The 13,056-nt window shown below is 37.2% G+C and overlaps 1 protein-coding gene across 3 annotated transcripts in view; it reads right to left on the bottom strand.

Annotated features, from left to right (window-relative positions):
• Window positions 1-284: 284 nt before the first annotated feature.
• The window catches only part of PAPLN (papilin, proteoglycan like sulfated glycoprotein), an 80,423-nt gene continuing 67,651 nt past the window's right edge, over window positions 285-13,056 (bottom strand). For 2 of the 3 annotated variants that reach the window (XM_051977646.1, XM_051977644.1), the window contains 5 exons: window positions 10,837-10,974; window positions 9,490-9,617; window positions 9,130-9,238; window positions 5,604-5,779; window positions 285-1,608 (listed from right to left, as the gene is read on the bottom strand). In XM_051977646.1, the coding sequence (XP_051833606.1) occupies window positions 1,433-1,608; window positions 5,604-5,779; window positions 9,130-9,238; window positions 9,490-9,617; window positions 10,837-10,974 (727 nt within the window). In that variant the 3' untranslated portion in view covers window positions 285-1,432. The remainder of the gene's footprint in view (window positions 1,609-5,603; window positions 5,780-9,129; window positions 9,239-9,489; window positions 9,618-10,836; window positions 10,975-13,056) is intronic. The other variant, XM_051977645.1, reaches the window with a different exon arrangement.

Genomic DNA, 13,056 nt, shown 5'->3' on the forward strand with positions numbered 1-13,056 from the left:
CACATAAATAGGGACAAGATCACAGTCTTGTTAACTTTGCTTCTGGTGGTCCCTGGTTAGAGTTTATAACCACTATTGCCCTTGGTGTCTGGCCTGAGTACAAGAGTTATGTGTTGAAACAATTTTTAAGAAATTTGGTACAGACCTGGAAAAATCAGAACTTAACCTGATTACTTACTTGTCCTGCCCAGGGCAGATATTCTGTCTATAATTTCAGTGGCAGTGGAGACACGAACATAATAACTTTCCTTATGCTATATTGGTTTAATAGACAACCACATAAATGTAAGAAAATGTATTTTATTTTCCAATTTCTATAGAATCTGTAATAAGTAAAAAGAAACTCTGATAATATAGCCCCAATAGCTAATTTTTTAAAGTATGTAAATCATCTCTGCAGATCATGTGTTCTTCCTGGAATGCCAGAAGAAAGATAGAATGAGAATGAGGCATTTGGTTCCATTTCCAACCAGCTATGACATTGTCGGAAGATGAGAACTGACTTTTTTTTAGACATATCATATCTAGGGTTTTTGTCTCCACTTGTCGACAAGATTACAGGTGCTCTGCCAATCTATCTTATTGGAAATTAGCCATATGGATTAGCTGTGGCGATTGTATTCCTTTTTCTGTTAACAACCATATATACACACTTGGTATTCTTACTATTAATTGTGTTCAGTGTTCAGAACACAGGTACTTGGAGATTTCTGCTTTATTTAGTGCTGTTCTTCTCAGCATTCTTAGGGTATAGGATAGCTTTGGGTTTAACATGGATCTGTGTGAGCCATCAAGAGAAAAGGCAGGGGCAAAATGATCAAGGTTACAAAGTCCATGTTGCAGATGAGAGAAGCAGCCCCACACCCTATCCCTCCAGAGAAAGTTTTAAGGTGAGTTTATGAGATACCAGAAGTCATCTAGACTGAACATTAGAGCTGTGAAAACATCAGACTTGGCCCCAAAGAAAAGTCAGACTTGGATGCAGCAGAATTGTTGACCCTTATACAAACAAGGAAGTCATGTACTCAGATGGACCACACCTCAACGTCCGTTTAGCTAACATTAGTAATGCAAGACATTGGGAATAGCAGAAATTTTCTTCAAAAAAAATATATAATAAGAATGTAATAATCCTCTCCCCTAGAGCTTGCTATGGGAAATAGCAGGCTTCCATTTTCATCTAAGCAGTCTCATTATAAAATGACTTCTTCTTGTGTCTGAAGAGCAAACAAAGCAGGCACAGGTGATTAGGGCAGGACCTTATCCCTGCTACTGCTGCTACTACAGTAGCTTTCCAACTGATGGGTTTTTGAAAATGCTAGTTTGCTGCAGAACAGACAGTTGTGTTTTATCTTCTGCCCACCCCCTTCCAGTTGACGTGTCTTCCCTCTCCCCAGCTACAGGTTTGGGGATCTAGGGCAAGAGATAGCTTTCATCCTTGTTGCCAAACAGGACGGGCATGGGGCTGGTAGCGGGAACAGCTGGCACAACAAAAGCTAGAGTAGTAGTCATTGCCACAAAGCTGGGCTTGCAAGATCAAATCACAGTTGGCGAGCTCCGGCTGGTCGATGCATTCCCTGGCAAAGTCCCTTGGCTGCTCCACAGCTTCTAGGACAAAACAACCTAGGTTATAGAGCTGTAGAAGTAGAGGTTACCCTATAACCTGCTATTTCAATTCATTGAAGGCTCAGTAGCCTGATGTTGATTCGCCTCTTAACCTTGCAAATTCCAGAAAGGGTTGTTATGAATTCTATTCCAAGTTTCAGCCTAATTCTCTCATAGACTTAGTGCTCTTAATACTTGCTCCTGAGTTGCTTCCCGAAAACCAGATGATTTGCAGCTGACCCACCCTCTCATCAGACATATGAGATGGAGAGATGATCTAAAAAAGAAGAAAACTGTAACTTGGCCTTTCAGTAAAGTAGGAAGGCCAGGGTAAGGACCAGTCTCTATAGTATTTTAAGTAGATAAAGTTTGGACTGGTGCTTTTCTCTGTGTTCCCTCCCGCCCTCTTTCAGAGTTCAGTGTTGCCTGCTTGGCTCTATCATAATCCACTACTGGAAAACTCCCTTACTCCCTGATCTTAGCACTGTTCTTCCCCAAGCCAGTGCCCTCAATGCCTAGCTTTTAGATATAAAAGTATTATTTTGTTTTTTCATATACACAAATGTATTGTGATGCAGATCATTGTGTTTCAAATTAACTTTGTTGTAAATTATTTCAACTTAAGACTCTGTCTTTAAGGTTCCAAGTATTTTTCTCAAGTGGTATGGATATCTTCTCATAACTCACATATATCTACATACATACAGACTTATCTCTACATTAGTGCATTATGTTGTGTATCTATACATAAAATACATGTATACTTTGTATACATTATATACAAAGAAAGAAGGAGAGAAAAAATTGGATTAATTAAGAGATGTCTGATCTCATCCTGCTTCCCTTCATACTTACTGGGCTCTAGCCAGACAGAATGGCTTTCACTCTTGTCATATTTTGCAATGCCTGGATGGGCATTTGTAACAACTAGCCATGGGATCCTAAGCAAAGCACAGCAGAATAAGGGAATTGGATTAAAGGATCTCTAAGGTCTCATACAATTCTTTGTAAATCTGTGAATTTTCTTCTCCCTCTTCTTTTATGATTCCTCCTTATAGAAACTTTAACCACTTATATTAGAATATGACCCTCCTCCCTTCCCCCCAAAAAAGGCCCAACTCTCAGAACTACTTCTGAGAGGTCTTTGTAAGATCACTGTGGTACCCAATTCCCCATTTCTTTTAGTCACCTATCCCATCTGCGTCTATGACTGAATGGGGAAGAGTACTCACCCCCAACTGCTACTCAATAAATATCCAGTAGAAATAACAAAAACACCATTCTTCACTTTTAGGTTTAGACCAGTCATGTAATTTTAACCATAAGGAATGCAACCATTTGAACTCTGAGGTTTCTTTTTGTAGAAAGTAGGGACTGCTAATTGGCCCTATCTAGTTAGCTCCTACTTAATAACTGTTGGGCTTATCATCAGGGCCAGCCAGTGACCTGCTTGGGCTTTTTGTTTCCCCCAAGTTTTGAGTTTCAGATTCTATTCCTCCCTCCATTACTCCTTCCCTGAGACAGTAAGTAGTCTGATGTCAATTATGCATGTGCAATCATGTAAAACATTTCTATATTAATCATTTTGTGCAAGAAAATTCAGAAAGGAGAAAGAAAAAGGAGGAAAAAAATTAAAAACTTGGATATTTTAGTCTGTATTCAACATCAGTTCTCTTTAAGATTATCTTGGATACACCAGCCCTGAAGTCAAGAAGACCTGAGTTCAAATCTGGCCTCAGACACAACACTGTCCCCCATTTACCTTAGCAAAATAAATAAATAAATAAATAAATGTGTGTGTGTGTGTGTGTGTGTGTGTGTGTGTGTGTGTGTGTGTGTATATCTCTTGAATAAATCTGATGGATGGATAATTCTGAGAAGAGCTAAGTCATTCATAGTGCTTCAACATACAAGATTGTTGTTACTGATTTTCTGTTATTCTGATTTTACCCACTTCATTTTGTATCAGATCATCTAAGTTCAGTTTTTTCAGATTATCATTTCTTATAGTGCAATAGTATTCCATTGGAATCATATACTACAATTTGTTCAACCATTCCTCAATTGATGGGCATCCCTTTAATTTATGATTTTTAGCTATCCTAAAAAGTGCCACTATCTTTTTGTACAAATAGGTTTTCCCCCTTTTTTTCCTTATTGTGATAGAGATCTAGCAGTGTTATTGTTGAATCAAGGAGTATGCACAGTTTTATAGCTCTTTGGGCTTAATTTCAAATTGCTCTCCAGAATGTTTGGATCAGATCACATGTTCACCAAGAGTGCCTCAATGTCTCAGTTTTCCCATATACCCTCCAACATTTATCATTTTTCTTTTTAGTCATATTAGCCAATCTGATGAAAGTCAGTTTATACCTCATAGTTGTTTTAATTCCCATTTCTCAATGGTGATTCAGAGCATTTCATTTTATTATAGATAACTTTGATTTTTTTTTTATCTGAAAACTGCCTGTTCATATCCTTTAACCATTTATCAATTGGGTAATAACTTGTGTTCTTATACATTTGATTCAGTTCTATATATAATTGAGAAAAAAGACTTTGTTAGAAATACTTGCTGTAAACATTTTTCTTAGTTTTTCCTTTCTAATTTTGGTTGCTTTGGTTTTATTTATATAAAGCTAATTATCAAAATTATTCATTTTACATTTCATAATGCTGTCTTTATCTTATTTGGTCCTAACTTCTTCCCTTATCCATAGATCTGACAGGTAAACTATTCCATGTTCTCATAATTTGCTAAAGGTTATCACCCTTGATGTGTAACTCATTTTGACCTTATCATGGTATATAATGTAAAATGTTGGTCTATATCTACTTCTGCCATATTGTTTTCCAGTTTTCTCAGCAGTTTTTGTCAAATAGTGAGTTTTTGTCTCAAAAGCTCGGATTTTTAGGTTTATTAACACTAAATTACTTGTTCACTTACTACAATGTATTCTGTACCTAATCTATTCCAGTGATCCACCACTCTTATTTCTTAGCCAGTATCAGATTGTTTTCACAATTATCATTTTATCATATAGTTTGGTATGGTTAGACCATTTTCCTTCACATTTCTTTTTCATTGATTCTCTTGATATTCTTGACCTTTTATTCCAGATGAATTTTTAAAACAGTAATTTTTTTAGTTCTATAAAATAACTTTATGATAGTTTGATTGCAAAGGAACTAAGTAGATTAATTTAGTTGAATTATCATTTTTATTATATCGGCTTAACTTACTCATGAACAATTAATATTTTTCCAGTTGTTTAGATCTGATTTCATTTGTGTGAAAAGTGTTTTCTAATTGTGTTTATATAGTTCCTGGGTTTGTCTTGGCAGGTAGACTCCCAAGTATTACTTTGCATTACCCAAGTATTTGTAATATTCAAGTATTACCCAAGTATCTGCAGTTACTTTTAAAAGTATGCCCTCAGATATATGACAGAGCTCCCTCTCCTCCTTGCCTCTAAGTTTGAACATAGAATTGGAGTGGGCCTCACACATACACAGATGAGTTAAAATACAGAATGCACTTTCATCAGGATATGGGAAAGGCTGAAGAAATTCTTACATGCTAAAATATCATATCTCATATTTTGACTGACAAATGATTGGCAGACAAAGGACAGTTTCTTTCTCACAGTGGTGGCTTATAACCCTGGCTCTTCCACTGACCAGCTAAGTAAACTTCGGCAAATTGCAGTTACTTTGGTCCTCAGTAGCCTCCTTTGGTAAGAAGATGGTGATAATAATGGCTTACTTACCTACCTGGCAAGATTATAGTAAAGATCAAATGGGTTTGAAGAATGCTTTGAAAAGCATATATTTTAAAAATTATTTCTAAGTCCAGATCCTACCTATTTCCGGAAACAATTGGTTCACTGTAATGGGGACATTATATTAAGACACTGAATACCATTGAAATCTCTTGAAATGAGTTTTCTCTAAAAACAATAAAATAATAGGAGCAGGGACTCATCCTATCCTCTTACCTGAAGGCCTAGAACGGATCACCTTCACTTCCGTACTGCGGCTGATCGCCTGAGTCTCACTATAGGCACTGCAGGTATAGGACCCTTCATCACGGGCTTGTGTGTTGTTAATCACCAAGGTTCCATCCTGGGCCAGATGGATGCGGTGGCCATCACCTCGCATAGGCACCCCATTCCTAGTAAGAAAAGAAATCTTGGGGTTATGGTTCTCTGTGGGTCCCCACCCTTTGGTGCCTGGGGAAAGGCCTATCTGTGGATAACCAAGCCATAAGCTCTGATATTTCCCAGAAAACAGGCCAGTTCTCCAAAGCAGGCATCAGATGCTTTCTGCCAGACTGGAATTTATTTTAAAGAGTAGAAAACTTGTTCCCTCCTTTTAAGGAGAACCTTATCATCTAAAATTCATGGCATGTTTCGTATAGTAGAAACATGACAATAATCTCAGTTCTTGTATTGATTCATTCTTTGAAGCCCCTCGCCCATCTGTCTCTTTCTAGATCCACTGCCTTCACCTCATTTCAGGGGATCATTCTTTCCCAGAGCCTTCTAATTGGTCTCTAGTCTCATCCCTCTCCAACTTTTAATTCACACAGTGTCAGAACACATTTTCTAGTGTGCATTTCTGAATGTGTTTTTTAATGTGTTCTTGCCTGTTTTTTTAAACATTTCATTTTCAAAAACATTCCCTTGCCATTTGCCTCTAAATAAAGTCTAAACCCCTTAGTTTATCTTTTAAGACCCTTCCCAATCTGACTTCTGTCTTTTCTAATTGTATTTCACTCTGCTTCTCTTTATACACTCTGTGTTCCAGTCAAACAGGACAACTTTTTGTCTCTCCCTTACTCTCTTGCATGCCTAGAATAGATTCTTTCTCTCTCTCTCCAACTGAAATCAGCCCCTTCAAAGCCCAGATTATTTCTGATCTCACTCTTCTCTTCCTGAAAATGATCTTTGCTCTTAATCACAGTCTGCAGAAGGATTTCTGTACATCTTATCCTCTTCCATAGAGTTCTACTTTCAGTCCCTTATTATTTGTGGCATGGAAATGACCTGAAATTAAGATTTCTCAAAATGAGCCTAACAGACTCAGTAGGAGCCAATTGGAAATAATAAGCAGCGAGGTGCCAAGATGGATAGCACCTAGGCATGAAGTTCATGAAATAGAAAAATTAAAAATGTTGACTGGTCCAAGGTAGTGACAGAATAGCCAAATCTTGGTCATTGGGACATGAAAATTGAGATCTTTATGCAATGACCAGTGAGTAGATGACAGTATGAAGACATCATATCAATCTTGACATTGTCATAACTGAATTGAAGGATGTCTCATAGGTTTTCCTTAAAGATAAAAATTAAAGAAATTGGCAGTGCTAGTTTTATCATGCCCTCAAAGACAGCAAGAAACATAATTTCATGGGATGTTGATAAATATTTATTAGGGTTGTAATAAATATTTGCAAAAGTACCACATTAAAATAATTGCATCTTCTATACCAGCATCTATTGTGGAGAATGAAGAAATAAATGAAAAACTTGATAAGATTATCACAATTAACTAGATAGAAAGATAGATAGATATAGATATTTCAGGTAGAAAATAAGTGAGGATAACAGAAAAATATGGTTATGTAAAAATACTGAAAGATCAAAAACTGGTAGATTATATAGTACCCTCATTTATATTTATATTACAGATACACAGGAAAATCATGCACAAGCATGATTCAGGTCTGAATTTAGGAAAATCTGCATTAAAAACCAACCTCAGAAGCTTAATAGCTTTTATGACCTGGAGAAGTCATTTAAGAAACAAAAGTCTCCCTCATTTTCTTCATCTACAAAATGGGGATAATAACACCTACCTCCCAATATGAGGCTAAAATGAGCTAATACAACAAAGTGGTTTGCAAACTTTCAAGTGCTAGGTTAGTAGTAGTTGCTACAGTTATTACTATTACATTATTGATGGAGTTGTGAAATGGTCTAACTATTTGTACTTTGGAACCATCTCTAAAAAGTCACTAAATGGTGCTTACAAGAAGGCTAACCACTTGGTGATGAATTCTTTGGCTAGGACACCCCATGATACCCTACAACAAAAAAAATTCAAAATGGCTATCATCAATACCTTCAGCTTTACCTTACATTTCTGTGGCAACATTATCCTAGCAGTGATGTCACTACTAAGCATATATTCAAAAAAGATAAGAGATAAAGGGAAAAACCTTTATATTAAAAAATATTTGTATCAGTCCTTTATGTTATAGCAAAGAACTGGAGACTAAGTATCCATTACTTGGGGATAGCTGAATAAATTGTGATATATGGGTAACATAAAAAATGATGTATTTAGAGAAGCCTGGGAAGATTTGTATGAACTGATGCAGTGTAAAGTAAGCAAAATCAGGCTAATAACTTAGTTCTGATGCCATAATATTGTAAAGGAGTGAGATTGAACTCTAATCAGTGGTACAATCAATCACTTGCTTCAGAACACAGACATCTCCTGCCTGTTGGCAAAGAGGTAATGGCCTAGAGATGTAAAATAAGATCAAGACAAGCAGTGGAATGACATTATTTTTCCTTTCACTAAGTCTACAGGTAGCAGCAAAGCATGTTCTATTGGAAATAGAACTAGACTTGGATTTTCATCCTTGCTATATTCCCCAAGGGTAGCTAGTTATCACTGAATTGAAATTAGATAAGATTCATCTTCTTGAATTCAAATCTAAATGATCCTGGGGCACGTTACTTAATTCTATTTGCCTCAATTTCCTTCTATATAAAATGAGCCAGAGAATGAATTGGCAAACCATTCTATTATCTTTGCCAAGAAAATTCCAATTCGGATTACTTAAGATTAAGACTTGACTGAATCTAGGATATACTGCAACATATTTAACATATATAGGACTGCTTGCCATTTTGGGGGGGCGGGGTGGAGGGAGGGAGGGGAAAACGAAATATAAGCGAGTGCAAGGGATGATGTAAAAAATTACCCTGGCATGGATTCTGTCAATACAAAGTTATTATTAACTAAAATAAAATTTAAATTAAAAAAAAAAAGACTTGACTGAAACAGAACAAATAACATTGTAGCCCTAGACAAGTCACGACCTCTAAAAGCCTTAGCTTCATTTATTCTACAATAATAAAATATATATCTGCCTCAAGGCTTTTGTGAGGAAAGAATTTTGAAAACCTTTAAGTGCTATATTAATGAGTTACTATAATTATCAGAATAAAATGACAAGCCTCTCCAGTATCTTTGCCAAGAAAACCCCCAAAAAGGGTCACAAGGATTTGAACATGACTGAAATAAATGAACAACAATAATTACAATTATTATCACTTATACTAGGCAGGTTAATGATACAGCAGTGATTCAATACAATGGAATTCTGATCATTTTGGAGGAAAAAGAAGGAAAGAAGGAAGCCCCTAGTCATGTGGTCCATGTAGACCTCTGACCCATCTCAAGTATAAAAGGAGGTGATGAGCAGAAACAGCTTAAAGGGATGTGTACCTGGACCATCTCACATTTACATTGTCTCCTATCACCACACAATGGAGCTGGGTGTCTTCTCCCTCAGGTACTGAAATGGTGGGTTGTAGTCCTATAATCTTCAGCTCCCCTGCAGACAAATAAGGAATTTGATCACACAGCATGTAGAGTGCCCACTCCAACCCAGACTCCTTAGGGTCCCTCTATGTGACATCCCAAACCCTAAATGAGAGTTGCCACCCTCTCTATCTTGGTCTAGTAAGATAGACTTATTCTCTAGAGTAAATGAATAGCTCTTACCCACTCCTACCCCCAAACCCCTCAGTATCCACTATTTTGCTTTCTGCTCTGCACTGCATCCTAATCCCACTCTGCCTCTACCCAGAATTCTGAGCTGGACCCAGCGCTGGTCTCTTTCTCGTCCGTTGAAAGCAATGCAAGTGTAGAAGCCACTATCCTCCACGGCAGCGCGGCTGATGACCAGGGAGCCATCTGGCTGCTGTTGGTGTCTGCAGATCAAGCATAGATGTCATGTTCTTTAGGCCTTGAGGGGCAGAAGGTCCAGAAGGAGGGCAGACCAAAGCCATTTAATGCAAGTGAACCAGGTAGTAATCACATTTAAGAAGGAATCTTTGAACATCGCTCTTCTCTTGGTCAAAAACCACTTGTGACTATGTACAATATGGTGGATTCCATCCTCCAGTTGGCTATCATTTAATATACCTGAAATACAGCTTTTTGTTTAAGAATGGGAATTTCACATGACATTTTTTTTTTTACATTTTATAATTGGTCTATAAATGAATTGTTAAATGACTTCTAGCTTTTTGCTTTGCTCAAATAAGTGATTTTTTTCTAGTCAGAAGTATTTTCGTTGTTTCCATTCTTATTAATCTCTAGCATCTGATAATTTGACACAGGGAAATGCTGTTGATATCAATGGTTGTCTCCAACTAGTACCCAGAGGTTAGTGCTGGATAAAGCATGAGCTTGGAATCAAGAAGACCTGAGTTCACATCTATTCTCTCTCTCTTTTTTTTTTTTTTTAAGTAACTTTTTATTGACCGAACCCATGCCAGGGTAATTTTTTACATTATCCCTTGCACTCTCTTCTGTTCCAATTTTTCTCCTTCCTCCCTCCAACCCCTCCCCCAGATGGCAAGCAGTCCTACACATGTTAAATAGGTTACAGTATATCCTGGATACAATATATCACATCCATTCTCAAAACACATAACAACTGGATGACTCTGAACGAGTCACTTAAACCCTGGTTGCATCAATTCCCTCGTGTGTAAAATGGGGAGAATAATAACACTTACCGCCCAAAATTGTTGTGAGGATCAAATGAGATAAAAATTGTAAAGTGCTTAGCATAGTACCTGGCACATAGTATGCTCTATATATACATGTTATTTTGTTATTTATATACATATATAGAGTATATATGTGTACTCTATATACGGTAGTAATAGTGGTAGTGATGGTGCTCTGAGTAGGAGGAGGAAGAGTAAGGCTTCCCTCAACTATTCCATCTCCAATCCTGAGATCCTTGGAGAGCCATCAGGATGGATGACAGTTCATGAAGTTGCCTTGCAAAGTACAGTGATCACAGGACTCTTTCTTGGATGTTGAGCCCATTAGGAAATAGACAAAGGTACCACTTTTAGCTCCCATCACTCTCCACTTAGAGCTGGAAACAGAAAGAAAGACATTAACTAAACTCACCTTGGGGAAGAGGGAGGCTGTCCATCCTTCTGCCATTCAATGACAGGGGGAGGGTAGCCATACGTTCGACAGGGAAGTTGGACTCTCTGGCCCACACTGGCATCTACCACTCCTGGCTGGCTCTTATCAAAACTCAAACTGTAAAACACAAGCATCTTATGTAAAAATATTCTCTTGTATTGTTCCCTCACCTCCATTGTCCCAAGTACCACTCTAGTCTATGGTTTCATCACTTTTGGAACTAAATACAGTCCCTTTCCCAATCTATCTTTCACTTCTTCCATTATTTTGGCATTTCAGATTATATGAAACCATAATAAATACAAGAATTTTTTTCTTCCATTAAAAAAAAAAATGCTGTGTGACTGGGCAGGTCACTTAACCCCAGTTGCCTCAGGGGAAAAAAAAAACTACAAAGATTTTTACAAATAAATCATAATAAATTTGAAATCTAGCCTATAGGAATTTACATGGAATAATAAAACCACTTTCTTTGGGTAATGAAAATTGAATTAAATGTTTCTTCAAGTTATATCAAGTTAGTAGTTTGAGATTTGGGGGGGAGGGTTGGGGTAGAGGAGGTAAATGACATAATGGATAGAATATTTTCCTTAAGATCAGGAAGACCTGAATCTGAATTCTGCTTCAGACATGTACTAGTTGTGTGATCCCAGGAAAATCACTTAACTTTTCAACCTCAGTTTCCTCATTTGTAAAATGAAGTTAATAATAGCATGTTTTTCCTAGAATTGTTGTGAAGATGTGTGTATATGTGTACATATATATGTATAAAGCATTCTGCAAACCTACACAAATCTTTTTCAAAATTATATAAGTATGAGGATGGTAGAGAGGTAAGATTCTAACTTCCCACACACGTTAATGAAGACCTAGAAAAAAATGCCAGACTAAATTCTAAAAATTTAGACCAGGAAGGCAGAGAACAAACTCTTCCCTGCATCAATCCATTTTGGGAGCACTAAAAGCTAACAGGCTTCTAGCTGAATTTGTGAAAATAACAGGACAAAACAGAAATTGGGTTTCCCAATTAGGAAACCCAAAAAGAGTGAATAATTTTTCTGCAGACTTTGAGAGGGAGACTGGCCATGAATTCCCAATGGTAATAGTGATGAAGCAGGGGAATAATATTCCAGTACCCAGAAACTGAAAGAACCAAGAAATCACAAGAAAGAGATCCCAGGGGATCCCTCAGCAAGCATTGGCATGAATACCATCCAACAGTTCTGGCACTCATCACACAATATCAAGTCACAAATCCAGGGCAGAGTGGTGGTGAACATTGGTCCTCATTGTATTTGGAAAGCATGTGGTAGCTGGACAGTACTTAACTCAGGAGCTGAGTGCATTGTCCCTTCTCTGCATCTGGATCCTCCCTCCAGTTCAATAGTGGCTGAGTCTAGCAGTAGTTTGCTAAAAATTCCATTGGACCCAAATCTGGGTGAGGAACTTGCATAATTCAGATCAGGAGGGCAGAGAACAGACTCTTCCCTGCATCAATCCATTTTGGGAGCACTAAAAGCTAACAGGCTTCCAGCTGAATTTGTGAAAGTAACAGGACAATACAGAAGCTCAGGCTGTACATCTTCGACTTCATTGTTCAGTATAAGAGTCTAGCCCTAATATGAAATGCAAAGTCACAAACTAACAAACAGAAACTAGCCATAAAGAGCTATTTGGTGATACAGAAGAGAATGACTTAGAGAGATCTATGAGCAACTCCTCAGACAAATACAGTTTAGACACAAGTCCAACAAGAATTCCAGAAGTTAAGAAAATGTGAAGTTCCTTATAGGAAAAACAACAGATGTGGAAAAATAAATTGAGGAGAGCATTTAAGAATCATTGGACTACTTGAAAGCCATGAAGAACAACAAAAAGAACCCAGACGTCATATTTCAATAGCTCATAAAGAATATTGTCCAGATATCTTAGAACCAGAGGGCAATATAAAAATTGAAAGAATCCTTTTGGTTATCTCCCAAGATTTTCCAAAATGATATTTAGACCTCCCAAGTCAAAGAAAAAAATACTAGAAGTAGCCAAAAAGAATTCAAATACTGAGGATCCAAAAATAGGATCACACAAGATTTAGTAGCTACAACCATAAAACAGCAGAGAACTGGTAATAACGATATTCTAGGTTTATAACCCAGAAAATTGTACCCTGCAAAACAGTATAATCTTATGGGGAAACAGAGC

This window comes from Antechinus flavipes, chromosome 2 (assembly GCF_016432865.1).
Source record: "Antechinus flavipes isolate AdamAnt ecotype Samford, QLD, Australia chromosome 2, AdamAnt_v2, whole genome shotgun sequence".
Taxonomy (NCBI): domain Eukaryota; kingdom Metazoa; phylum Chordata; class Mammalia; order Dasyuromorphia; family Dasyuridae; genus Antechinus; species Antechinus flavipes.